The sequence below is a fragment of the Hemicordylus capensis genome, chromosome 2, assembly GCF_027244095.1.
Source record: "Hemicordylus capensis ecotype Gifberg chromosome 2, rHemCap1.1.pri, whole genome shotgun sequence".
In the NCBI taxonomy this organism is placed as follows: Eukaryota; Metazoa; Chordata; class Lepidosauria; order Squamata; family Cordylidae; genus Hemicordylus; species Hemicordylus capensis.
Window position 1 is genome coordinate 9731151 of NC_069658.1, and position 26979 is coordinate 9758129.

At 45.1% G+C, this 26979-nt stretch overlaps 1 protein-coding gene across 2 annotated transcripts in view; it reads right to left on the reverse strand.

The window, feature by feature from the left end:
* Positions 1-26979, reverse strand: part of RIT2 (Ras like without CAAX 2) — a 284090-nt gene that overhangs the window by 176927 nt on the left and 80184 nt on the right. Inside the window, exon 2 of one of the 2 annotated variants that reach the window (XM_053295130.1) lies at positions 21531-21587. The exons of the other annotated variant lie outside the window; for it this stretch is intronic. Coding sequence (XP_053151105.1) covers positions 21531-21587 — 57 coding nt within the window. The remainder of the gene's footprint in view (positions 1-21530; positions 21588-26979) is intronic. 2 annotated transcript variants of the gene reach the window in all.

Here is a 26979-nt window from a genome sequence, read left to right on the forward strand (position 1 = left end):
GGCCTGCTCTAGAGCTTGGGGATCTTCCAATGAAATTGACTGGCAGTAAATTCAAGATGGACAAAAGAAAGTTCTTCACAACATGCAGAACTGCACAGCTTTGCCTAAACTGTCCTTTTAATATCAATGGGACTATTTGGAGTAATTTTCTTCATTACTCTATCTCAGCCAATGGCAATAGTCATGATGCAGATGATGACAATGATGATGATGATTGGATTGTAATTATTGCTTCATTATTTAAAAGACATATTCACAGCCAAGGATGCCCACTCCCCCAACCCAAACCCCCAAATACTGGTGACTGCATTCCCCCCACCCCTCGATAGTTGAGCCAGCTCCAGGCAGAGTTAAGCAAAATACCTATTTAGATTTATTTTCACACAAATAGGGATCTTTTCGCAGCGTTAGCGTAGTTGTAGCTTTAATTGGTCTCCCTGAAATGATAGTAAGTGAACCATTGCCACCTTAATCTCCACTTGGTAGCAAAATCACAGGGTTGAGAGTGGAGTGAAATTGCTACCTGCTATTCTCGTGCACAGGAGGAGCCCAGTTCCGATTAACTAGGAGAGCCTTGTTCGCGGATGGCTTTGAAGTGAATGACACATCCTCTGCTTCAGCGGAAATGCAACTCTGGCAAGATTAATTATTATTATTAAAGTCTGTATGGCAAGTAGGTTCATACTGTGTGTACGTTAGAAATGACTCATGCTTTGCGGGGACGGGGGAGATACATTTTAAAGTATTTTCTTTTGAAGAATTTCTACCTACCGGCACAATAGACTCTAGAGCTGAGCTGACACCCCACCCACTCTTCTGACTGTGCCATACACTTGTGGAGAAGACCATGAGCCTAGCCTCATCCAGAGGGCTCAGACAGGAAAGCAAAATGCAGATTCTAAGGCCAGGTACCACACCTGAGTGGGAGGAGGAGGAAACTGCCTATTGACCCTTTTCTTCCCCCTAAATGGTGGAGCCATGAAAGAAGGCTTCTTTATTTTGTTATGTTTATTTATTTAGCGCATTTGTATACCACCCAAAAATGCAAGTCTCTGGGCGGTTTACAACAAAACAATAAAAACAACAGATAAAAAGATTAAAGCATTACAACAATTAAAATTTAAAACTTTACAACTATTAAAAACACAATTAAAACAATGAAGCTCTTCTCACGATCCATGAGAAGAGCTTCTGTTGGGACTGTGGGGAGAGCGGGCTTAGTCCGCTCTCCCCACAGACGATCCAAAGGCAGTCCTGGGGTGGCCAGATCGGCTGCCCACATGACTGCTGGCTCCGTCACGTAGCCGGCGGGGGTTGTGGGGATTGGGGGCTGCGCGCCCCCTAGAAGTTCCAGGATGCCCCACACAAGTGCACAGGGCATCCTGGAGAGACCCCTGAGCTCAGGAGGCTGCTTGCAGCCTCCTGGGTGGGGATCTACTCGTGTGCAATGACACACGAGCAAAAAAATGAGGTTAATGAGGTTAACTTGCTCGTTAACCACATTTAGGGGGAGAGTTAGCCACCTTGGGAGTTGGGCTTGCCACGGGCTTGCGGGCTAGCCGCCTTGGGAGCACTGGGCTCTCTCATGAGCCTATTGGTTCCCATGAGCACTGGAAAGTGGGCTTATCTCCCCTAGCCTGCTTTCCAATCATTGTTGGAATAGCCTCCTTAGCCAGTTAAAAGCCTGGGTGAACAAATGCATCTTGACTGCCTTTTTAAAAGCTGTAAGAGATGGGGAGGCTCTTATTTCAGCAGGGAGCATGTTCCAAAGCCTCAGGGCAGCAATGGAGAAGGCCCGCCCCTGAGTAGCCACCAGACGAGCCGGCGGCAACTGCAGACGAACCCCTCCCGATGATCTCATTGGGCGGTGTGGTTCATAGTGAAGAAGACATTCTCTTAAATACCCAGGACCCAAACTGTTTAGGGCTTTATAGGACTCCTGAAACCTTCCCCTAGGAACAGAGTGTGAACTGAAGTGTGGGTCTGTGGGGATCCCTAACTGAGCACCTTGCCATGATCTCTAGCACTTGCCTGAAGCACATAAGTTGCCTCCCTCTGAGATGACAAAGAGTCCTTTACTTTCAGGATGCAGCTGGACAACTCTCACACCACACACCCTGAGACTCAGAGCCTTGTCCAGTTCCTTTTAGTATCCCCTCTTTTTCTCCCTGCTGTCATAGTCCAATATACCCCAGCCCCATGATCTCAGTTTCTTTAGTTCTACAGCCATAACCTGTCTCCTGTTCCCTTTAACCACACTGCCCATTCTCATTTGTTCTTCCTTATGCCTGGAACAGCCTCCCAGAACAGTGGTGTTGTGCCACACATCTCTTTCTTTCTTCAAATCCAAAGCCTTTGCCTTCTCCCTTTTGTCTTCTTCCCTACAGAAACTAGGGATGTGTGGACTGGTCTGGCGGTCCGGTGGTCCTGTGGTCCGGTCCGGGGGTCGAACCAAACCACCACCCTGGTTCCATTGGACCGGAATCGATCTAGCTGGTCCACGATTTTTTTGTTTTTTTGTTTTTGTTTTATCAATAATAAGTACCTTTAGCCCCTTCGGGGGGCTTGCTGAGGCTGTGGTGGGGTCCGTGACTGGCCTCACAGAGGGCATTGGTGCATGCACGGCGGCCACGAAAATGGCGGCCACACGCTCTTATGCAGGCCCGAAAGGGCCAAAAATTCTCAAGTTACCTGGCCCGGAGGGCCGCAGTGGTGATCAGGAAGGCTGGTTCAGGGAGAGGGAACCCACACAAACACACCCCCCCCCCCCCCGCAGTCTCAGCAAGCAACCCTGAAGGGGGTAAAGGTACTTATTATCAAATTTATTTTTTTAAAAAAATTCATGGACCGGTCTGGGACTGGACTGGACTGGGTGGGTTCAATGGGGGGCCAGACTGAACTGGCCCAGTTCCGTTCGAGGCCGGTCTGGCCTCTAACCGAACAGGGCCAGATGGTTCCATGCACATTCCTAACAGAAACTCCGCATTACTATGTCCAAATGTACGTATGCTTTCCCTGCTCCCCTTGCCTCTGTATTTCCTCTGTTCCCCTTACCTGTATGCTCATTAGGGCAGAGGGCTGTCACTTGCTCCTGCTACTCTGTAAATTGCGATGAACATCAATCAACATCAATATAATTAGAAAATAACAAGTAATAATAACAATTTCCCAAAAGTACTCATGTCTGTAGGAGCAAGAAGAGAAAGGTGATGCTTTCAGATTCAGTTCTGGTAGAATTTAAAAGCCAGTTGGCATCTATGGCAACGACAGATGTCCTTGTAATAGAGGGCCACTGCTTAGCAATAATGTTGAAGATCCACCTAGTAAGGCATCAGTATCCAGTATTAGCCAGCTAAATGCCTTTGGTAAGCCTAATGCACCAAAAGCAACTTGTCATTTTTCTCCCATTTTGTTTGGTGGTGGATAGGGAGGAGAATGATTGTTCTTCTCTGCAAGGACCTTTGATTTACATGAAAACCTGACTTGCTGCTTCTTTCTAGTCTAACAGGACCTTTTGTTTTGAGCAGTCATTATAGTGAACCCTTGGCCCAAACATCTTCCCTCAGGAGCAACAGAAAACAAGTCTAGTCCTTCTTCAATGGGACAGCCCTTCAGATAGTTGAAGAGAGCTATCATCTCTCTCTTACTCTTCTCTTCTTTAGGATAAACATAGCTCCTAATGCTGGTGTTTTTGGTTAATCCATTCCTTGATCCAGGCCAGCTTTTGAATGGGGCTTTAGTTACTTGTCTTCCCATCCTGGAGTAGAGGCTGGGCTAACAAACAGCCAGCAGCAAGAGCATAGAAGAGCAGTCTGCACTTGCCTCTCTGTACATAATGTTTATTTCATTAAACCATTAATGTTCTTGATTCCACTCCACTGCCTTGTCCTTGCATGCCACAACTCTTTCCCTTAGATTCTACACTAATGGTTACTTTTCATCATCTGGACACTATGCCTACAATTGCATTAGCTTCTTTACACTGCTGGCTCATGTTCAACCTGTTGTCCACTAAGGCACCCAGTCCCTTGCACGTGCACTGCTACCAAGCCAGGTCTCCTTGGGAGAGATTGGATAGAGAGAAATTTCTCTCTCACACACCAACACACAAAACTAGAACCTGGGGTCATCCCATGACTTTGAAGGTCGGGAAATTTAGGACCGAGAAGAGGAAGTACTTTTTCACACAGTGCATAATTAATCTGTTCTTTGCCATGGGATGTGGTGATGGCCACTAGCTTGGATGGCTTTAAAAGGGGCAAATTCATGGAGGACAGTTCTATCAATGGCTACTAGTCTGGCGGCAATGGACCACCTCCAGCCTCAGAGGCACGATGCCTCTCAATACCAGTTGCAGGGGAGCAGCAGCTGGAGTGGGCATGCCCCCACATCTTTCCTGTGGGTTCCCCAGAGACATCTGGGGGGCCACTGTGTGAAACATGATGCTGGACTAGATAGGCCTAGGGCCTGATCCAGCAGGGCTGCTTGTGTTCTTATGTTCTCCCCCTATCCTGCACTTGTGCTTTTTTTTCCCCTTACCCAAATGAAGGACTTTACATTTGTCTCTGCTGAACTTCATCTTGTTGGTTAGGGTCCATTATTGCAGCCTGTCCAGATTGGATTGGATCTTGGTTCTCTCTTCTAAGGTGTTAGCTATTAGCTATCCCATCCCCAGTTTCTTGTCATCTACAGATTCGATAAGTATCTCCTCTACTCCCCAATCCTTGGATCAGTAACTCTCTCTCATCCTACCTTACCACACAGGGTTGTTGTTAGGAAACAAGGTGGTGGTGGTGGTGGGTGGGTAAACTCCTCAAAGGAAGGGTGGGCCATACATGTCTTAAAATAAACATGAAACATTTTTTTGGGGGGGGGGGATGCTGTGCCAAGCTGACATTTGTCTTAAATGTGGAACCAGCATGCCATCCCTAGCACTCCTGATAGGAGAATTAGAAATATTGTAGTAATTCACATTTGCGGTACTGTGGAGGGAAGGTGTGCATTGCACCAGCTGCAGTAAAGTACTCTGTACATTAAAAAGCTTGGTGCACATGATTAATGATGACACCTGATGTTGTGTGTCTCTCGTGCTCCAGTAGCCTTTTCTTTCCTTAAGCACTTCAGGCATGAGTGATCAGTGCTGACATGCAATTGTATTTCTGAGCCAAAAGGGACAGGCGAAGTGCCCCCAAGGAAAGTTACCAATTAACCCGTAACCTTGGAGCAGTTGCATTGGAAGCAAGCCTGGGAAAGGAGTGAGGACTGAGCCGGGAGAGCTAGAGATGTGCAAAAGCCTTCCCTTTGATTTTCCCAGATATTTCCAAATTCTCGAAAAGCACTATTGCACTTCAAGATAATTATCTGACGAATTGAATACACAATGTTCTCAAGGGCAGAATTTTCAATTTGTGAGCACAGATCCTACCATTAGTACATGTTGTTCTGCTCATTTAAATGCACATAAATCTTTTCATATATTGTAACAGAAATTCATATCTTCATGGGGGAGGGGAGAGAGGTGACTTAATTGAACCTGGTTTCCCTTTGAGAGCTCAGACTGGCTTGATAGTGCTCATACAGTTGCCCATTCAAAGCCCTGACTAACTCACAGGGACTCAGTTTGCAGAGTCATTCTTTTTCTTTATTGTGACTCTGGTTTGGTTTGGCCTGCGTTCCAGCCTTCTGAATTTTGCTTTAAACAGGATAATTTCTCAAATGAATTCAAGAATCGGAGCAGACACTGCATTTGCCTTAATTTCCATTTCTTTGGTTCATTTGCATCTTTTCTTCTCTCCGAGTTAATAATGCAACTGCATCGGTTAATAAAACACTGCACAAAAGCTATCTTGCTATGATCATGTCTGGAATTACCTCAAGATGCTTTTTGGTAGAATGTTTTACTGATGAGCACATGAGCCCCTGTACACTGGAAAAACAATACACAAAAATTATCTTGATCCAGCTTTATGTGCATCTACCAGGGCTGTGCATTGTGTTGGGTCTGACAGGCATTTTGGACCTGATATACCTTTTGTTGGGCATTGTCAGAGAGAAAGGCTGGTCTCACAAACAGCCCAGTCCAGGCTCCAGCCCAGCCTGACCCAGCTCCGAAGCCTAGCCTTTAGTTGAGGCTAAGGGTATAAGCACACCCTTAACCTTGGAGCCGGGATCATGTGTGAACTCGGGCACATAGAGCACCAGTCTCACAGGGGTATCTCCCAATGCACCACACTCATCACACAGTGCATTGTGAGAAACGCAGAGGCCAGGACACATCATTCCAGCCCTCCAGGGATCTGCGCTACATGCAGCAGTGAAGATCATATGGAGGCATGGTCCACACCTCCCACCAGCTGCAAGGATCATCTGGGGGAAAGGGAAGGTTTGCACAGCCTTCCCCGCCCACTGCCACCCGCTCACCCTGCCTCAAGCCATGAGGATAGCCTCAGAGTTTCATCACAACACTGAGAACCCTGCGGTCATATCAGAGCCTTGCTGGAGGTCTGACATGCTGTTAGACCACATAAACAACATCTGCTGCCTTACTTCTTGCTTTCTGGTGTCATTTCTGTGTAAAAATATCACTTGTTTTTTTGGTTAAAGTTCCTTTTATGGCCCCAAGCAATGCAGGGGACTGTGGGTATAGTCATTTTTAAAAAGGGATGTTTGTTTGTTTGTTTGTTTGTTTGTTTGTTTGTGTTAGGGCAGTGGTAGCAAGCATGACTTGTCCCCTTAGCTAAGCAGGGTCCACCCTGGTTACATATGAATGGGAGACTAGAAGTATGAGCTGCTCTGGGAAGAGCAGGAGGTTCCAAGTTCCCTCCTTGGCAGCATCTCCAAGAGAAGGCTGAGAGAGATTCCTGCCTGTAACTATGATGAAGCCACTGCCAGTCTGTGTAGACAATACTGTGCTAGATAGACCAATGGTCTCACTCAGTATATGGCAGCTTCCAATGTTGCTAAGTAGCCTGGATTTCAGCCTATGGCTCAGTGGAACACTGTAAAAACAACAACAACCACCACACCTTCATGCATTCCTGCATCTGAGCACACCAAGACTTTTGTGTGTGTTACACATTCCATGTGTATCATACATTTGCATTGGTAATGTAAGTTGGTGGGGGGGTGTTGCAGAGAAATTACTTATCCTTGAAGCCAACTTTAAGTGAGAAACAAGAGTTTAATATTTATTACTTACATAGAGGCTATCCACACACACGTGCATAATCGGGCTAAGGGAGCCCAGCTCAGTTTTGCACGTGCAAGTGAACTGCCGGAATTGGGCTGATCTCAGCAGCTCCACAGTGGCAGACCCTCCTAAATAGGCACACTATAAAATGAGGTTAAGGGAGCAAACACACCTTTAAGCTCATTTTGTGGATTGTGTGGGAGCCACAACTGCTTGCAGCTGTGACTACCATACTGCAGGGAGGCCAGGGAAGGGAGGAGACCACACACTCACATGGATCATCCTGGTAGTTCTTGGGGCATCCTGGCCCTCAACCCTCCCCGCTGCCTGGGTAAACATAAGAACAGCCCTGCTGGATTGGGCCCAAGGAGGCCCATCTAGTCCAGCATCCTGTTGCACACAGTGGCCCACCAGATGCCGCTGGAAGCCTACAGGCAGGAGTTGAGGGCATGCCTTCTCTCCTGCTGTTACTCCCCTGCAACCAGTACTCAGAGGCATCCTGTCTTTGAGGCTGGAGGTGGCCCACAGTCCTCCGACTAGTAGCCATTGATAGACCTCTCCTCCACAAAGTTATCCAAACCCCTCTTAAAGCCATCCAGGTTGTTGGCTGTCACCACATCTTGTGGAAGAGAATTCCACAAGCTGATTATGCGTTGTGTGAAAAAGTACTTCCGTTTGTCGGTCCTAAGTTTATTGGCAATCAGTTTCATGAGATGACCCCTGGTTCTAGTGTTATGGGAGAGGGAGAAGAATTCATCTCTGTCCAGTTTCTCCACACCATGCATGATTTTATAGACCTCTATCATGTCTCCCCGCACTCATCTTTTTTCTAAACTAAATAGCCCCAGTGTTGTAGCTTTGCCTCATAAGAAAGGTGTTCTAAGACCCTGATCATCTTGGTTGCCCTCTTCTGCACCTTTTCTACAATGTCCTTTTTTAGATGTAGTGACCAGAATTGTACGCAGTACTCCAGGTGTGGCCGCACCATAGTTTTGTATAAGGGCATTATAGTATAAGCACTTTTATTTTCAGTCCCCTTCCTAATGATCCCTAGCATGGAATTGGCCCTTTTCACAGCTGCCACACATTGAGTCGACACTTTCAACAAGCTGTCTACCATGACCCCAAGATCCCTCTCCTGGTTAGTCACCGACAGTTCAGATCCCATCACTGTAAACTTGAAGTTGGTTTTTTTTGTCCCAATGTGCATCACTTAACACTTGCAAACATTGAACCGTATTTGCATTTTGTAGCCCACTCACCTAGTTTGGAGAGATCCTTTTGGAGTGCCTCACAATCCATTTGGATTTCACTACCCAAAGAGTTTTGTATCATCTGCAAATCTGGCCACCTCACTGCTTACCCCTACTTCTAGATCATTTATGAATAAATTAAAAAGCACCGGTCCCAGTACAGATCCCTGGGGGACCCCACGTCTTACTTCCCTCCACTGTGAAAACTCTCCATTTATACCTACCCTCTGTTTCCTGTCCTTCAACACACACATGTACTTGTCCCCTTCTCCCTAAGTTTTCAGCAGTATTTGACGAGGAACTTTGTTGAAAGCTCTTTGGAAGTCCAGGTGTACTATGTCAACTGGATCACCTTTATCCACACACTTCTTGACACCTTCGAAGAACTCCAAAAGGCAAGATTTCCCTTTGCAGAAGCCATGCTGGTTCACTCCCAGCAGGGCCTGTTCTTCTATGCGCTTTACAGTTTTATCCTTGAGGATGCTTTCCATCAATTTGCCTGGAATGGACGTTAAGCTAACTGGCCTGTAATTTCCCAGATCGCCCCGGATCCCTTTTTGAAAATAGGTGTTACATTTGCTACTTTCCAGTCCTCTGGTACAGAGCCTGATTGTAGGGATAAGTTATATATTTTATCAAGGACATTGGAAATTTGACATTTAAGTTCTTTGAGGACTCTTGGATGGATACCATCCGGCCCTGGTGATTTGCTAGTTTTCAGTTTTTCCAGACAGTTTAGAACATCATCTCTTGTCACTTCTATCTGACTCAGTTCTTCAGCCTCCATCTCTAAAAAGCCTGGTTCAGGAACAGGTATATGCTCAGTATCCTCTGCCATGAAGATAGACGCAGAGAACTCATTGAGCTTCTCTGCAACCTCCATATCCTCCTTAATAATCCCTTTCACTCCCTCATTGTCTAATGGTCCAACCACCTCCCTGGCAGGTTTCCTGCTTGTGATGTACTTAAAGAAGTTTTTTTTATTCCCCTTGATACTTTTAGCTAAATGTTCCTTAAACTCTCTTTTCGCCTCCCTTATTGTCACCTTGCATTTCTTTTGCCAGAGTTTGTGTTCTCTTCATTTAGACAGGCCTTCCAATTTCGGAAGGAAGTCTTCTTCCGTTTTATGGCTTCCTTGACATTAACTGCTAGCCATGCTGGCATCCTCCTGGCACCCAGCACCTGCTGTCATCCAGCACCATGCACCATCCAGCACCATGCTGGCATCCAGCACCCGCTGTGTTGGCTGCGCGGGTAATCGTCTGGGTGCACGGAGAACATGCCCAGCATCACAAGGGGAAGGTTATTCCACCTTCCCCACAGTCCACTCTGGAGCCCTTTTTAATGATCGTGAGAAGAAGCTCCTTGGCTAAGAAAACAATAAACAGGCTAACAGTCTATTATACAGAGAGAGGGAGAAACGCTCAGTTTGAACTTAAGTCTGCAAGTGAGGGGCAGACAAACAAACTGTGACTGTGGCCGTCCCACCTAACCCCACTTCTAAGCCCAGCCTTTAGCTGAGGTTAAGGGTGTGAGTGTGCCCTTAATCCTGGAGCCAGGGTCCTGTGTGTGCTTGTACTGCTTGCAGCCCAAGTGCACACAGAGATGGGTGCCTAGAGCACTCATTGCTCAGCGCATTGTGGGATACATGGAACCTGGGACGCATCATCGTGGCCTCTGGAAATGCACACTGCGTGCAGCAGCCTGGATCATGTAGGAGTTCCCACCAATGTAGAAGTGAATGTTCATACAAACTGTGCTCTCTGGAAAGCATTTTGAAAGACAAACACACACACACACCCCTAATGCATTTGGAAACAATGCAAAATATTTTGAAACTCCATGATTTGGAGAAAACTGTGGCTTGGAAGAATTTTTCGAGTGCTCGTCTGTTTTCAAATTCTCAGCTCCAACCAATTTGTTATTCCCCATCTAATTTCCTGTTAAAAGACAGACTTGATAGTCCTTACCTTGTTTCACACTCTAAATTCTGATAAAATTGCTAGTTCTTACCAATGGGAATTCAAAATATTTGATGGCTTGCTCATGTAGGGTGTTGGCTGTTACGAAATGCATCCAGCTGTTCAGTGGTTTATGGAAGAAAGATCTCCCTCCCTCCCTTCCTTCATCTGGTTTCCATAGATGTTCAGACCCTACTTACTATATTTGGTTATGTATTTGTACTGTAAATAAGAAACTTTCACTTCACAATCTTAACATCATATATGTTTCTCTCTCCATTCCTAGAAGAAACCTCCTTCCCTAGAAAAAGTATCCCACTCTTGCCTTCATTAAATCTAGGGTGTGATTTCATTGTCCAGTGCTGTTTACATAATGGGTCTATCAACATGACGATGTTAACCATGAAGAGTTGAGTTTCTCAAATATACAAGCTCAGACTGACAGCTGGGTGTAAAAAGCCCCCAAGTAATTACAAAATGAATTACTACATTAAGGATTCTGTTTCGAGGCCAGTAAGTTATCTCCAGATTTTGGAGATAATCAACACAGGGATTAAAACTTTAATCAAGAACTATACCTTATCTGTCAGCTTGGTGAAAATCCAAAGGTAAGAGGCTAGAGCTGCCACCAAATTTTGTCAAAAATGACATTTGGAGGTGATTCTGTCACACCATTGCACTAGTTCAGAATTAGTCTGGATGTTAGCTGCTATATTAGAACATCCCTAAGGCATCATCTCATACTGAGTGGGAAGAGGCAATGATAAACCCCTCCTGTATTCTGCCAGAAGAAAACCACAGGGCTCTGTGGGCACCAGGAGTCGAAATTGACTTGATGGCACACTTTAAGACCACAACGCCACCCTCAAATGGTAGGGGCCAAGCTGACCTATTCAAAACAGGTTGTGTAGACTCTTTAAATACTCAGTACTCTTTAAATTATTCATAAATGAGCTAGAAGTTGGCATAAGCAGTGAAGTGGCCAAATTTGCAGATGACACTAAACTATTAAGGGTAGTGAAATCCACAACAAATTTTGAGGAGCTCCAAAAGAATCTCTCCAAACTGGGTGAGTGGGTGACAAAAAGGAAAATTCTATCTTAGGGATCCCTATGAAGGGGTTTGAAAAAAAGATGCTAATATTAGGGGTGTGCATGAATTTATTTTTTAAAAATTTGTACCCAAATCAAAACAGCTCCAATTAGTATTGGGTCCAAATCTGACCCCACCCCCATATCACCCCAGATTCTATTTGTACCTGAGTTTTCCGAATCTGTATAGATTCAGGTCAAGACAAGGGTCCTGGGACCAAAAGAGTGGGGTGTGTTGTAGTGCCCAATGGATGGAAGCTACCACCCAATTTTTTTTTAAATGGCAAAGATGTGATGTTTAAAGAATTTTTGAAGTTGGCACATCTTTAAGCTTCTCCCCATAGGGAACAATGGGGATTTCAACAACCTTATAGCTCAACGTGGTGGGCACCAGGGTGGCCCAGAGCAGGTTGTGGTGGCTGGTAGTGCCCAATGGGTACAAGGAAGCTACCACCCATATTTTAGAGAAATTGGGCAAAGGGGTGATTTTAAAATGATTTTTAAATTTGGCATGTCTTTGGGGCAGATTCGGGGCAGAAATGGGGTTTGGGGGGCAGAAGAGTGGGTCAGGTGGTTGTGCCCCAATGGGTGCCAGATACCATACAGATTTCAAATAAATTGGTGAAAGGGGTGATTTTAAACGAATTTCAGAAGTTTGTACATCTTTAAGCATTAAGCATCCAGGTTGTTGGCTGTCAGCACATCTTGTGGCAGAGAATTCCACAAGCTGATTATGCATTGTGTGAAAAAATACCTCTGTTTGCTGGTCCTAAATTTCCTGGCAATCAATTTCATGGGATGACCCCTGGTTCTAGTGTTATGGGAGAGGGAGAAGAATTTCTCTCTATCCACTTTCTCCACACCATGCATGATTGCATAGACCTCTATCATGTCTCCCTGCAGTCGTCTTTTTTTCTAAACTAAATAGCCCCACACGGTGTAGCCTTTTCTCATAAGAAAGGTACTCTAGAATATCCTTCCCAAGGAGGGTTAGCATGGTCTCCAACTTTCCAAGTAGTTGAAAATAGGGACATTCTTGTAATACTTATCATCTTCCATCAAGGATCATTGTCTGAGGCCCTTACACATTCCTGTTACCCGTGGCTGAATGCTGTTTTCTCTTTGTGAAGTATGCTCCATTCATTTATTCTGCCTGTCCGGCACTGATTTAAAAATAAATAAGGTATTTGTTCTTTTGACAAAACGAACCTCACCTGCTACAGCAGGCCAAATGGGAAGATTAGCCCTACACTCACCCTCAGTGTTCATTCATGTGCATTTTCATACATGTGCACTGGAAATCTTTGTTCCTGTGAGTTGCTAGGGGTGCATCAAGATGCATCCCTAGCAACTCACAGCAAGGAAGATTTTAAAAGGCATCTTTCCGAAAGGCAATTAGGCTCTAAATAGCAACAGTGATTTGCCAAGGACAGACAACACAAAATGGTGACGGTTGCAAGTAATAGGGGCTGTTAGTGCATGCAGTAGGAAACACCTGGAAACTCCAAGTGCAGTTCATACAGTTTCAGGAATTTCCACATTCCAATAAAGTAAAATAAAACAATAAAATAAAATAAACAAATAGAAGGAATATAATATATGCAAACCCCTGTACCATATTCGAGCTAACATTCAAAGGAAGCTTATGCAAATATGCCTGCTTTGCATAATTCCAGTCAGAGACAGATTTTGTCTCTGCTCCCAAATCTGGAATGTTTTGCTACAGAAAGTTGGCTTCCTGGTTAAATTTAGAACACAGTCAGACAAGTACGGGAAAGGTAGATAGGAGGAATTCGCTATCTTTTTTGGAAATCCTAAAAAAAATAATAAAAAATTCCCAGTTACTTGCAAAAGAAAAAGATTGTCAGTGAACATATGCTAAAATAAATTTAGAGAAGTCAATATAATTATTTTGCAAGGAAGAGACATTTGTCTCAAAGTCAAAGAAGACGTGGTTTGTAAGCTTCTTTTTGGAGCTCCTAGTAGATTTTTCCCTTCTCAAAAAGCAGCAATGGAAAGACACTTTGAATAAAGCCTGTAGTGGGGGGGGGGAGGCTTTAACCCTTTCCCATTATACTGTGGCATTGATCCAAATTGCCCCCAGAAGCTGCTCTTAGTTGCAGAGGGGAACATTTAAGTGCGCCAAATTGCTAATCGCACTTACGGGTCTCCGCTTAATTGGGGAATCAGCACAAAGTGTGAACCCCACCCTCTTCTCAGCACATGGCAGCTGATTGTGCGGTAGCAAGCATGAATAGTCTCCTTTGCTAGGCAGAGAGGCGGGTCTCATGATCGCCTCCATAGGGTTTGCGGGGAGAGCGGGCTAAGCAACAGGGGCTGGATGGCTGCTGGGCTGGGGTTGCATAGGGCCATTTGGAAAGGGCCATTTGGAAAGGGCCAGGCTCCCTCTGCTAAACAAAGAGAACCACCACTTTAAAAAGGTGCCTTTTTGCTCAATTAGTAGGGCGCTGACAATGACTTCTTTCTTTTGACATTGTAGTTTCTGTTCAGCTTCTTTACCTGCTGGAAAAAGGAAGTCACAATTAGACAGAGAGGTGCTTCACACGACACGTGTGAAGCACCTGACGGGGTTCTGCAGGGAGAGCGGGCTTAGCCCACTCTCCCCGCAGATGAGCAGCCACTCCTAGCTGGGTGACCGGATCGGCTGCCCACGTGGCTGCCGGCTCTGTCACAGAGCCAGTGGGGGCTGCAGGGATCGGGGGCCAGGATGCACATGGGGCATCCTGGAGAGACCCCTGAGCCTGGGAGGCTGTTTGCAGCCTCCCAGTGAGGGGTCTACTCATGTGTCACCACGCAAACCAAGGCAGACTCTGGGGCTATTCACACGGTCTGCAAAAATCGGGCTAAGGGAGCCTAGCCAGATTTTTGCAGTCCATGTGAACCACCAGGCTTGGCTGTGAGCCCAGTGGTTCTTGAGCGGGTAACCCGCTCAAGTAACCCTCCCCTTAAACTGGGTTTGTGGAGCAAGCGCTCTGCAAACCCCGGTTTTTTGGATTGTGAGTAGCTGTGGCGCAGCTCTGTGCCTACTCACAAGGAGACCCCCGACTGGGATGCTTAAAAGCAGCCTCCTGGCTTGGGGGTCCCTCCAGTATGCCTTGTGCACTTGCTCAGGGCATACTGGAGCTTCAGGGGGCCACGGGGCCCCCAATCCTCCCAGCCCCCACCAGCTCTGTCATGGAGCCGGCAGTCATGTGGGTGGCCGATCCGGCCGTCCAGGGCTGTCGCCCTGCTCATCTGTGGGGAGAGCGGGCTTAGTGGTTATATATATATATACACACACACACACACACACACACACACACACACACACACACACACCACTTTGGGAACTTTTGTTGAAAAGCAGTTTGTAAATATTCATTATAGTTGTAGTCTTGATGTTTCAGGGAGATCTGATCAAGAAGGGGTGACTGAATCACAATGAGAACCATGTTCCCTCTAACAGGGATTCCCAGATGTTGTTGACTACAACTCCCAGCATGGCCAGCCGCACTGGCCTTTGGCTGGCAATTATGGGAGTTGTATTCAACAACCTCTGGGAATCCCAGTTAGAGGGAACACTGAATTAGAGGTGAGATGTTCAAATAGAATTAATAAAGAGATTCCACGTAATTTTTTCTTTTCTTTTGAAGCAAAAGAAGAAAACATACCTGAATCTATAGATTGGCATAAAATAAAAGGAACACCCGATTCGGATTTACATAAGTGGATACCGGTTGCTAAGGAAGAGATTGAAGCTCTTCTCACAAACTGTCGAGGAGCTGGCAGAGGCTGCAGGGATTGGGAGCTGCACGGCCCCCAGAAGTTCCAGGATGGAGAGATCCTGGAGAGACCCCCGAGAGTGGGAGGCTTGTTGCAGCCTCCTGGCGGGGGTCTCCTTGTGAGGAAGCACAAAGCCACATTGTGGCATCTCATGATCGGGTAAACAGGGTTAGGCTCTGCTAACCTCATTTAACGGGAGGGGTGGTTAGGGAGGTTAGCTGCCAGGAGCCATGTGGCTCCTGCTGCAGCACATAATCGCCGAAAAGTGGGCTGGGCTCCCTAAGCCCTCTTTTGGGTGATCGTGGGAATAGCCTCATTGATTCACTTCATAAGAATAAGACATGGAGGCTATTCTCACGATCAGGCAAAATCGGGCTGGGGGAGACTGATTTCGCCTGACCATGAGAACCACTGGGCTCGCCTGTGAGGTTAGCCCGCTTAAATAACCCTCCCCTAAGCCCAGGTTAGCGCTCCGCTAACCCGGGCTCATGCAGGGCATGCTGGAGCTTCCGGGAGCCTCATGGGCCCTGATCCCCTCAGCCCCCACCAGCTCCATAACGGAGCCAACAGTCATGTAGGTGGCCAGTTTGGCTCCCAGGAGCAGACTGCTTTGTCCTCTGCGGGGAGAGCGGGCTAAGCCTGCTCTTCCCACTAACCCTCTCCAGGCGGCTCCCACTGATCGTGGGAACCACCTCATGGACACTTGTAAAGAAAACAGAAAAGCTATAGGATGCAAATGGGTTTTTACCATTAAGCATGATGAAAAAGGAGACATTCAAAGATATAAAGCCAAGCTAAGGGGTATGCACAGAAATATGGTGAGGACTATGAAGAGACCTTTGCACCAGTAGTTAAGTACACGTCAATTAGGCTGTTACTTTTAGTTACTGCATCTAAGGGGAAGCAAGTGCATCATCTAGATGTAAAGACTGCATTTTTATATGGTGATATCAAAGAAGATATATATATACACACACACAGCAGCCTCCAGATTTTGAGAAGTTAAGTAAAGAAACCCTTGTTTGTAAACTACAGAAAGGTATCCACGGACTTAAACAAGCAGCCAGAGCTTGGAATGGTAAATTGAGTAAACTGATTCTGGAAGAGGGATTTAGACACGGAAAAGCCGATCCCTGTATACTAGAAACAGAGATGGAAAATGGGCATACATTCTTATATATGTAGGTGATCTGATTGTTTGTCATCAGGATAAAAAAGATTATGATGAGATAGGGAAGAATTTCAATAAAAGTAGAAATTAAAGATTAGGATGAAATATCTTATCTCGGAATACAAATAAAAAGGCGAGATGATTGAAGTTTCACACTCAATCAGAGGGAAAAGATAATAGACTTAATTGAGTGTCTTGGTTTAACAAAGGCAAATGAGATTAGTACTCCAATGGAAGTGGGGTTCTTCAATGAGAAGGAATCCAAGGAGTCTCTGGAAAGCAATGAAAACTACAGAATAGGAATTGGAAAGTTATTGTTCATTACAACTGTGTTGTGTCCTGATATTGCAGCAGCAGTTGGAATATTGTTCAGGAAAATGAATTCACCGACAAAGAAGGACTAGATTGCACTTAAAATAATTGCACTGTATTTAAAGGGCACAGCAGATCTGGCATTAGTACTGCCAGCATGTGAGCAACTCAAATTAGTAGGATACATGAATGCCAACTGGGCTGAAGATAGAGATGACAGAAAGTCAACTAGTGATAATGTATTTTTCTACAGAGGTGGGACAATCTCATGGTTAAGCAAGAACCAATTTATTGTAACTTTATCTTCAACCAAAGCTGAGTATATATCCATGGCACAAGCTTGCCAAGAGGTTATTTGGTTGCATAAACTTCTAGAAGATTTTTGAGTAGTTGCATTGAAGCCCACTAAAATGCCTGGAAACAATCAAAGTTGTATTAGTCTGTCGCGAAGTGAGAAGGTTAAACAGAGAAGTAAACATATTGATATGATATATCATTTTGTAAGAAAATTACAAAAGAAAAATATTATTGATATAAAATATTGTGCTTCAGAAGATATGGTTTCAGACATAGGCCACATTTGCACAAAATGCAAAACCGCAGTTAAGCGGGGAAGAGGTTGGAACTCCATTATGTCCAAATGCATAGAACCATGGTTTTGTGGCAAAACTGACCTGAGGTCTTGCCCCTTTGGCAACGCAAACCTCAGATCAGTTCCACATTACATGTGAATGTGGCCATAGTGACAAAACCATTAACCAGAGGACAGTTTCAAAATCTGTAGACAGTTATAAATTAAGGAACAAGACAGGGAGGCTACTCTCATGATTGCCCAAAAGCAGGCTAAGGGAGCCTAGCCTGCTTTGGGGGTAATAATGTGCTGCAATGGGAGCCACGTGGATCCTGGCAGCTAGCTGCCATAAATATCCCTCCCCTTAGCCAAGGTTAACGGAGTGAGTGCTCAGTTAACCTCGTCTTTTTGCTCATGTGTTGCCGCGGTGCACGGCAACACACAAGCAGTCTCCTGGGCTCAGGGGTCTCTCCTGGATACCTCACGCGCTCGTATGGGGAATCCTGGAACTTCTGGGGGCCATGCGGCCCCCTATCCCTGCAGCCCCTGCTGGCTCCATGACAGAGCTGGCAGTCATGTCGGTGGCCAATCCAGCCACCCAGGGCTGCTTTTGGATCATCTGCAGGGAGAGTGGGCTAAGCCCGCTCTCCCCGTAAACCCCTTTATGGTTCTTCACACTAATTGTGTGAAGAGCCTCAGTGAGAAGGGGAACGTTGGGATTTATGTGTATATACATTGGATCTCTTCTTACCACCAGTGAGAAGAGTTCTGGGGTGGTCTGCAGGGAGAGCGGGTTACACTTACCCTCCCCACAGACGATCATGCTTGCTTCTTGGGTGAGCGGATTGCCCGCCGAGATTACTGGCAGCTGCTCCCTGCAACTCAGGGTCAGAGTCCCGGGATGCACCACCGCACATTGCCCTGCCTGCTGGAGCTTCAATAATGCACCACACAAGTGTATTATTAATGCACCGCACAAATTGGGATCCACCCCCCCAAGTGCGCCAGCTGCGGCTGTAAGCAGCCGCAGCTGACACACGAGCAAATAAATGAGGTTAAGGGAGCTACTCAGAATAGGACTGTTGCTTATTATTTGGTAATAGTTAAGTAATAATCCTTAGTTACTTTGTTCAATAAACTTAACAAGCCTCAGTTCTGCTCTGTTACACTGTACTACAATCCTGACCACCAGTAAAACCCTGTAACAGGGTTTCTCCAGATGTTGTTGACTACAACTCCCATCATCGCCAATTGCCTTTGTCTGTGGATGATAGGACTCAGAGTTGTACTGAACAGCATCTGAGAATCCCTGTTTCAGGGAACACTGCTGGCCACCCTCTGAATCATTAGCACGATATGAGCATGTCCAAGATTAATATTGGGATCATGATGGGCCTGATCATTTGGCCCATGCAGAGCCCTAGGGAAAAGCAATACCAATCATCTCCATCAGGTCAGTAACCCTATTCATATCCAGTCATTTTCTTTCCAGATCCAGAGAACGAGAAAAGAGAGTGATGTAGGAACAGGTAAAACTGCAAGAAAATGAAGTGCTATGAAGCACTATTTCCAAACTTCTGTCTTCAGTTGTTTTAAAGCTATCTCCTTTACAGCCAGATGAATGTTTGCTTTCAGCCATCTGTCAGCAGAGAATGCTCAGCAATGTTAATCCCAAGTGATGGATGTGCCCTGTGGACATCCAGAAGGGTACCTCTGGGGTCATTACTCACAGTTCCCTTTTAAAGGTGATACTAAGGATTTATAACAACGCCCGGCCTCTCTGGGATCAAGCAGAAGGAGCTGATCGACAACGACATCCACGGCTTCTTTTTCAATTGAATGTTATTGTAATGGCAATTGCAGAATAATAATTCAGTGGAATCAAAAGACAAGAGGTTACAATTGCCTTACATTTTATAGCACTGCAGTTCTACTGGAGTGCAGATGGGGAAAGGACAGAATATGGTAACGTGTAATAATTCAGCTTCCTGAGAATCTTGGCCTTTGGGTTTGTTTAAGTTTCTAGTCCTTATTGCTACAAAGCAAAGTTTGAAAGACTGTGTGCAAAGCTCGCTAAAATCACAGAAACCAGAGAGATGGGGAGTGAGGTGGGGTGAGTGAGAAGCACTGAGTAAGATTTGCAAGGTTTGATGGTGAGGGTTCAGTGCCTTCCAAAGGAGCTTACCCCTTTCTCAATGACTAGCAAAACCAGAATAAATTAAACTATATAGATTCGCAAAAAAATTAAAAATTATAGAAACAATTGTGCAAAATACGAGACATGCTCAATTTATATCATGTATACAGGTTGCAGAATTCCACTTTCCTTGGCACAGAATCTGGATTTGTTTAGTACAGAATTGTCAGCTTTTTAGAACAGACTGCAGATCTCCTTGACCATAGGATATGTTCAATTAGTTTTCTTCCCCCCAACCCACCCACCAAGATGGCTTCAAATAAATGCATATGTCAAAAAGTGGTTGCATGCCTATTGTCAGCCCTTGACGTAGGAACTGTAAGCTTCTTTTTGGTCCACTAATTAACTGATGTGCAAAGAGATGTTTGTTTCTTTACTGTCAATGATGTAAATGAACATAGGAAGCTACCTGATGCTGAGTCAACCCATGGTCCAACCAGCTCATACTGTGCACTCTGGTTCTCTAGGTCTTTGGGTGGGTTCTCTTTCCCAGCTCTGCTTCCAGAGACACTTTTAACTGGAGATGCTGAAGATTGAACTTGAGATTTTCTACATATAAAACACTGATCTATGCCTATCCCCAACAGACACCAATACACAATCACCTATACCCCCCAATTCTTGCAGAGTAAGTTGGGGGCAGGCATGAATCGTTCTATATAGGACTTTAACCTTCACTCAGAGTAATCAATAGATTAATCAAGCAAAACTTCAGTTGATTAATAATCAGCAAAGACCAACCTGAAAACATGAGGGTGGATTTTAATTGATGATGCTGTGATTAAAGGGCACATCACATTCTGGTGTGTTGAAGTTAGTGCTAGGATGGAAATTTGGTCAAGTAGACATTTGGTCAAGGAGACGTTTGGTCAAGTATTGGAGATGTTGTGGAGGTAAAGGGGGGCAAAAAATTACCTAGTTCTTTCACCTTTAAAAAAACCTACCACTAGAGTAGTTCTCCTTGACCGCAGCACTCCTACTGGAAGGTACCAGCTAGCTCCCCATGAGTGATATTAATCTCCGCAGAGCCGTTGGATGGGGCAGTTTATAAATGTAATAAATAAATAATAATAATAAATTATGTCATGATGTTATGTTGACATACAGTCATGTTATGTCAATAATAGTATTGACAGCTGCCACCCCCCTGCCCTCGAACAACCTTGGAACAATGCTACAGGATGGGATTGTATCATCAAAGGGAGGATTGCGGGTCGAAATGGTTACTTCTGTCTGTTGCCCGCTGGAAGGATTACCAGTGAGTTTCATACCTAATTTCACAAAGTCCATCTCCCAAGTCAACAAAATCACATTGTTCATACCTGTTGATGGGGCAACAAGAATGGAGTGCATCTCAACTCCCCCTTAGATGTAATATTGAATGAAGAAAAAATACTTAAAGGTTGATCTTCTGTCTGACAACTGGACTAATGAAGTGATTGTGCAGCAATACTGCACACCCAGTACAACAAAGAAGCAATTTTCATCAATCTCCCTTTCCATCTGAAGATGATTGTGATGCCTGAAAATATGTCCCTGAGGGTCATGTAGTCCTCAGGGACACACTTTCAGAAGGCTGCAGCTGCAAATTCCCCCTTTCCCCCTGGACCAGTACTCCACAGGAGCAAGATTGCTATGTTAGTCTGGATGTTGGCCAATGTGTGGTAGTGTTTGCTTCCTATATTGGAAGGCTGACATACTATACATACTCACTTGAAAGTAAGCCTCATTGAACACAATGGGATTTACTTCCAGTAAATATGAACAGGTTCGTACTGGTCATTATCATGCATTTTCTTCAATACTGGGCCCCATATTGAAGCTTTCATTATATGCAAATGTATTTAAATGTAATTGATTACACAATCAATTCATTGAATAATGGACATGTGATTAATCAGATTCAGAGCTGTGTTTGGTTGCCAGGCCTATTTCCAATTGTTTTAATTTCCAAGGTGTTGGCTAAGGCTTCACATCCCAAGAGACAAAGAACATGACTTACCGATGGTGGGATCATGGTAGTCTGGGAACCGATGGCTTATGAACTGCATTGTCATTGCTGAGAAGACAGAAAGGGAAAGAAATGATGAACCAATAATGGCCTCTGCAAGATGTACTAGGATGAAGCTCTAGCAGTGCAGTCATCATAACTTTGTAAATTTGAAAACTCATGGCCGATGAAGGATTCCTTGCAAGAGAGAAAGCTGCACAGCTTAAGCATATCTTGATTACAGATGAAAAGCATTTCAAGATCGGTTTCTTCTATTTTCACTCCTAATGTGTTTGCAAGAATGAATAATGAGTTTTGCATCTGGTGGTAAAACCTCTGCCACCAATTTGCTCACATAGCTTGATGCCACAGAATGTCCATGGACATTCCAACTGCACAGGAGGACAAATGCTGTCAGAGTGTTTGCAGCCTAGCTGTACCAGAGAACTGGAAGTTGTCAGTTTCGTTAAGTTTGATGTTTGGGTTGGAACCAAAATATTTCTAAAGTGAATGTTGAAAGAGAATTTCAAGGTTCTTCTCTAGGAGAAATATCAGAGGAGTTTCTAAGGCAGTTTCTCCACATTAACTTTCACAGGCCAAAGGCAGAGGAGTGTAAGGACCTTTAGGGGAGGGACCCCTCAGAGGTAGGGAAGCTAAGGAGCCCAGAGGCAAGGGGGTTAGTGAAAGGGGGCAGAACAGAAAATTAAGTGAAAAAGAAATTCTGGTAGGAACTAATGCACCTATTTTTTTCTTTTCACTATAATTGCACTTTTTGTTGTTAAACACCAAATGCAATAATGAAGTCATTAAAAATATGCCATCGAAATGTCCTTATGGGGCACTACAACTGTACCAAATTCAATCCCTGCTAACTTGGTAAAGAGGCACCTTTTAATGTGGTGATTCTCTTTATTTAGCAGGGGGAGAGTAACTGGCCCTATTCACCCCCAGCACAATACCTCCAGTGACTGTTGGTGGTGTCTATCTTATGTTTCTTTTTAGATTGTGAGCCCTTTGGGGACAGGGATCCATTTTGTTTATCTTATTTATTTGTTATTTCTCTGTGTGAACCGCCCTGAGCCATTTTTGGAAGGGCGGTATAGAAATCGAATGAATGAATGAATGAATGAATAAATCCAAATCATTCCAGGCATTGCAAAGTTGTTAGGCAGGAAGGCACACACACAGCCACCAAATGGAATTCATTTATGGGATACCAAGGTTTAATGTCCTCCATAATCTTAGTATGTATACCAAATTTGGTGCAAATTGGTTAGGCGGTTCACAGGTTAGCCCCATTTCCATCTCAAAAGTTCATGAGTCTGCCAGCTTGAATTGGGCTGGATGGTATCACAAAATGCACCATTGAGGTGCCCCTAAGTGGCACTACAACAGTACCAAAGTTGGTCCACATTGATCCAGGCATTGCAAATGTGTTGGGAGAGGGAGGGAGGGAGGGGGGAGGGCAGGAGGGGTGCAAAGTGATCTCAAATGATTTCTCCTTAAGGAAAGTAGATTAAAAATCTGAAGAATGGGTAGGTTTCAGGTAGGAGGCAGAAAAGACTTGAGATAAGGACAGGACAGCCTGTGCACTCTTGGCGGGAAAGAGATGGGTGAGCAGGAGAGCTATTGAATGTACCTGTGTTTATGTTAAAAGCGAACCTGGATACAAGCCCCCTGAAATGTGGGATATTGATAGGAAATGCACTGCTGTATCTACATTCAACATAATGGATGAATATATGTACTTACATATTTAGTTATTAATTTACTTTTACATTTATATTCCGCTTTCCCTCCGAGGATCCCAGAGCGGTGTACATGGTTATGTTTATCTTCACAACAACCCTATGAAGTAGGTTAGGCTGAGAGAGACATGATCGTATACTGCTGGACCTCTGTTCGACATGATGTATTAATGACTGTACCTGTGTACAGAACTGTACCTGGGTACACTGCACACAGAAGCCTGATCCAGGCATTATTTCTAGAGGGGCATTTCCAATGGGGCTGGATGTCCTGCTGCCACCTCATCACTCACCCCTGCAGTCTGCCACTCGTGATTTCATCAGCATTTGTCTGAAGAGGGGCACCACTGGAGTGCCCAAGCCCCCTGATCACAGAAGTGTCAGCCACCACAGAAGTGGTTGGTATTTGCCTCTTCAGACAAATGCTGCTGTAATCGGGAGAGGTGGACTGTGAGTGATGGGGCTGGGGCGGGACTTCCAGCTCTGTTTGAGACACTGTACATGAATGCAGCATCTCTTCAGTTAAGATCTGGATATAGCTAAATTATACCAGTTTCACACTAATGGGTGAATAGGGCTTTGTCTCTGCTAGAAAAAACACTGTATTCCAGGGGCGTAGCAAGGTGGGAGTGGGCCCAGAGACATGATTTTGAAATGGACCCCCTCACTGAAGCTCAGCTCATGAAGTAAAGAAATCTTAAATGAGGCTGACTAGTGCTAACAAAAAGCATAGTAAAATTTATATTTTATTTATATATACACATACATACATACATACATAAAAAATAACCTATGTGCCACAATAGAACATCATCCTAAATTATTTTTAAAAAGGTTTTGTAAGTTGTGGACGATGCAAGCCAATTAATGGTACTAGAGAAAGACATGCTGTTCTGGTAGCTCCAGGTCTGAATACTCCCATCAATTTCAGAGGATGAATACAACTGAAGGAAGCCTGGGGGGTGGGGGTGAGTGGCTGGGGGAGTCAGTCATGTCACTTGTCTCTGGTGGCCTCCCCAAGGCAGTGGGCCCCCAGACAACTGTCTCCCCTTGCCTTATTATAGTTACGCCCTTGCTGTATTCCAACTTCCAGAACTGAAGTGTGTGTGTGTGTGTTTGAGGGGAGGGCCACATAAACACATAACATCAAAATGGAAATCCCTTCACCCTTCAGGTTTCTGAAACTGAATGTCCAATTGTGGGCGACCACAGTTTTCTCTATAAATGGGCCCGTGGTTCTGTCCCCAGGCTGTATTTTGAACCTTGGGTTTTTACTAGGTTTTATTGCTTCCAACTCCAGTTCTGTGGTGCTAGCGTTACATCTGAATGCTGGCACTGCAGTTTTCTCCCTCTGTGACTGGAGTTGAGGGAGGAAGCTCCTCTCTCACTCCAGCTGCTATTGGCTGTGTGGGCTGTCCTTCATGGAAGAAGGAAGCTCGCACAGACAGCTTCCGTGCCTCTCTGCAGTCTGGTAGCTCTCCGTTTTGTCCGAATGTAGATGGGAGAGCAGGGAGCGGGGAATATTCCATGTTACATCCAAAGAGAGAGAGACATTTTGTATTGCTGCAAGCTGGAACAAGTCTCCTTGAGGATCATTCAAAAGAAACCCATTCGTTGCTGCAAGCTTCCACTAAGAAGCTCTGTTCTCCTGAATCTGGTTTGCTGTTCATTCCTGACAAGTGCAACCAACTCCGGATGTCCTGAATAGCCAAGCTGGTCTACCGACCCTTTCTCGTCTGCAAATTTAATTTAGAGTTAATGTTACTTGATTGCAGCATTCTTTCCGAGATCATACCTCAGAGCGTGGAGGGTTAACTAGCTGTTCGAAAAGGTTACGGATGATTAAGATTAAACATTTATTACCGCGTTAATAAATGATTGCACCTGCGGTGTGGGCAAATATAAATGTTAAGGTGCCTCATTATAAATTCATAGGAGCTCTGCAAGGATAACTGTTTAAAGAAGCTCATTTACAAGAGAGGCATCATGGATGAAGAGCATGTCTACCTGGCCTTTCATTAATGCTCTCCATCTTACCTGCTGTCAATTTCCTTTTCTTGTTTGATCACCTTTTAATGTCAGAAGATACTTACCTGTTTTAACAAACCTGGCAAAGTTAAAAAAGAAGAAGTGTAAATGGCTGCATTTGTGATGGTACTTCAGGAATGAATGCATCCAGCAGCACACAAGACGGGAGAATACATGGGCATGTAGCAATGATGACACAAGTTTAAAAACACAAGTTCAAGAATTTTGGAAGATCCCCAGTGGATCAGACCCAAAGTCATAGGGACATAAGGAGCTGCTTTATGCTGAGTCAGGACATGGCTCCATCGAGCTCAGCATTATCTGCGCTGACTGGCAGCAACTCTCCAAGGTTTCAGCAGAAGCCTTTCCCAGACCTTGCTGGAGATGCTGCCAGGGACTGAACCTGGGAACATCTGCATGCAAAACGGATTCTCTACCACTGAGCTACAGCCCCACCTAGTCCACCTTACTAGGCGATTCTTAAAGTAGCCACCCCTCAGTCTTCAGTAAACCCATAAACAGGGATTAGATGATTGTGACTGGTATTGATTGATTTGATTTCTATATCCCAATTTCGATGCTACTCTGGCATCCAACACTCTGAATTCATTCTTTCCCCAACACTTTAATGGGAAAATTAATTTAATTTATTTGAAATCTGGTTGGTAGCTTCTTTGCGCCCATTGGGCACTACCACCCACCACAACCCACTCTGGGCCAGCCTGGTCCCCTGCACATGGAGTTATAAGGTTGCTGAAATCCCCATTATTTCCTATGGGAAAAGCTTAATGATGCACCAACTTCAAAAATTCTTTAAAAATCACCCCTTTGCCCAATTTCTTTGAAATTTGGGTGGTAGCTTCCACCCATTGGGCACTACCATCCAACCCATGTTGGCTACAAAATAGAGGTCTGAATCTCTGCATTTTTGGGGTCCAGATATACGGTGATTTTTAAAAACCCTTATCTGGGCAATTGAGGACAGGGGTGATTTGTTTTGTCTGCAAATCACTCAAGTCGGCCAGATTTGGGTACAAATCATTTTGTACCTGAATTGTTTCACACATCTCTACTAGCTAGAGAACCAGGGCTGCTCAACTTTGGACCTGCTGCAGATGTTGGCCTACAATTCTCATAATCCCCGGCTATTGGCCACTGTGATTGAGGATTATGGGAGTTGTGATCCAGAAACAGCTGGGGGCCTAAGGTGATCAGGCCTGCAGTAGACAGAGCCCATGCTTTGTCAGTTTTCTTAATAGCCCCCCAAGGCTGGTAGCTACTGAGGCAGGTCTCACGATCCATGAGACCTGCTTTTACCAAAACTGCGGGGATTGCGGGCTAAGCCCGCTGTCCCCGCAGACGATCTGGCAGGGAGCCCTGATTGGCCGGATCGGCAGCCCACATGATTACCGGCTCCGTGACAGAGCTGGCGGGGTCTGGAGGGAGCGGGGGCCATGTGGCCCCTGGAAGCCCAAGTATGCCCTGAGCTCGCTCCACAAACCCGGGCTAAGGGCAGGGGTACTTGAGCGGGTTAACCACTCGAGAACCACCAGGCTTGCAGCCGAGCCCGGTGGTTCTCATGATCGGGAAAAACTGGGCTAGGCTTTCCTAGCCCGATTTTTCCCGATCGTCAGAATAGTCCCACTGACTATCAAACAGATCACTCTTGCTTGGGTGCAGGCTGC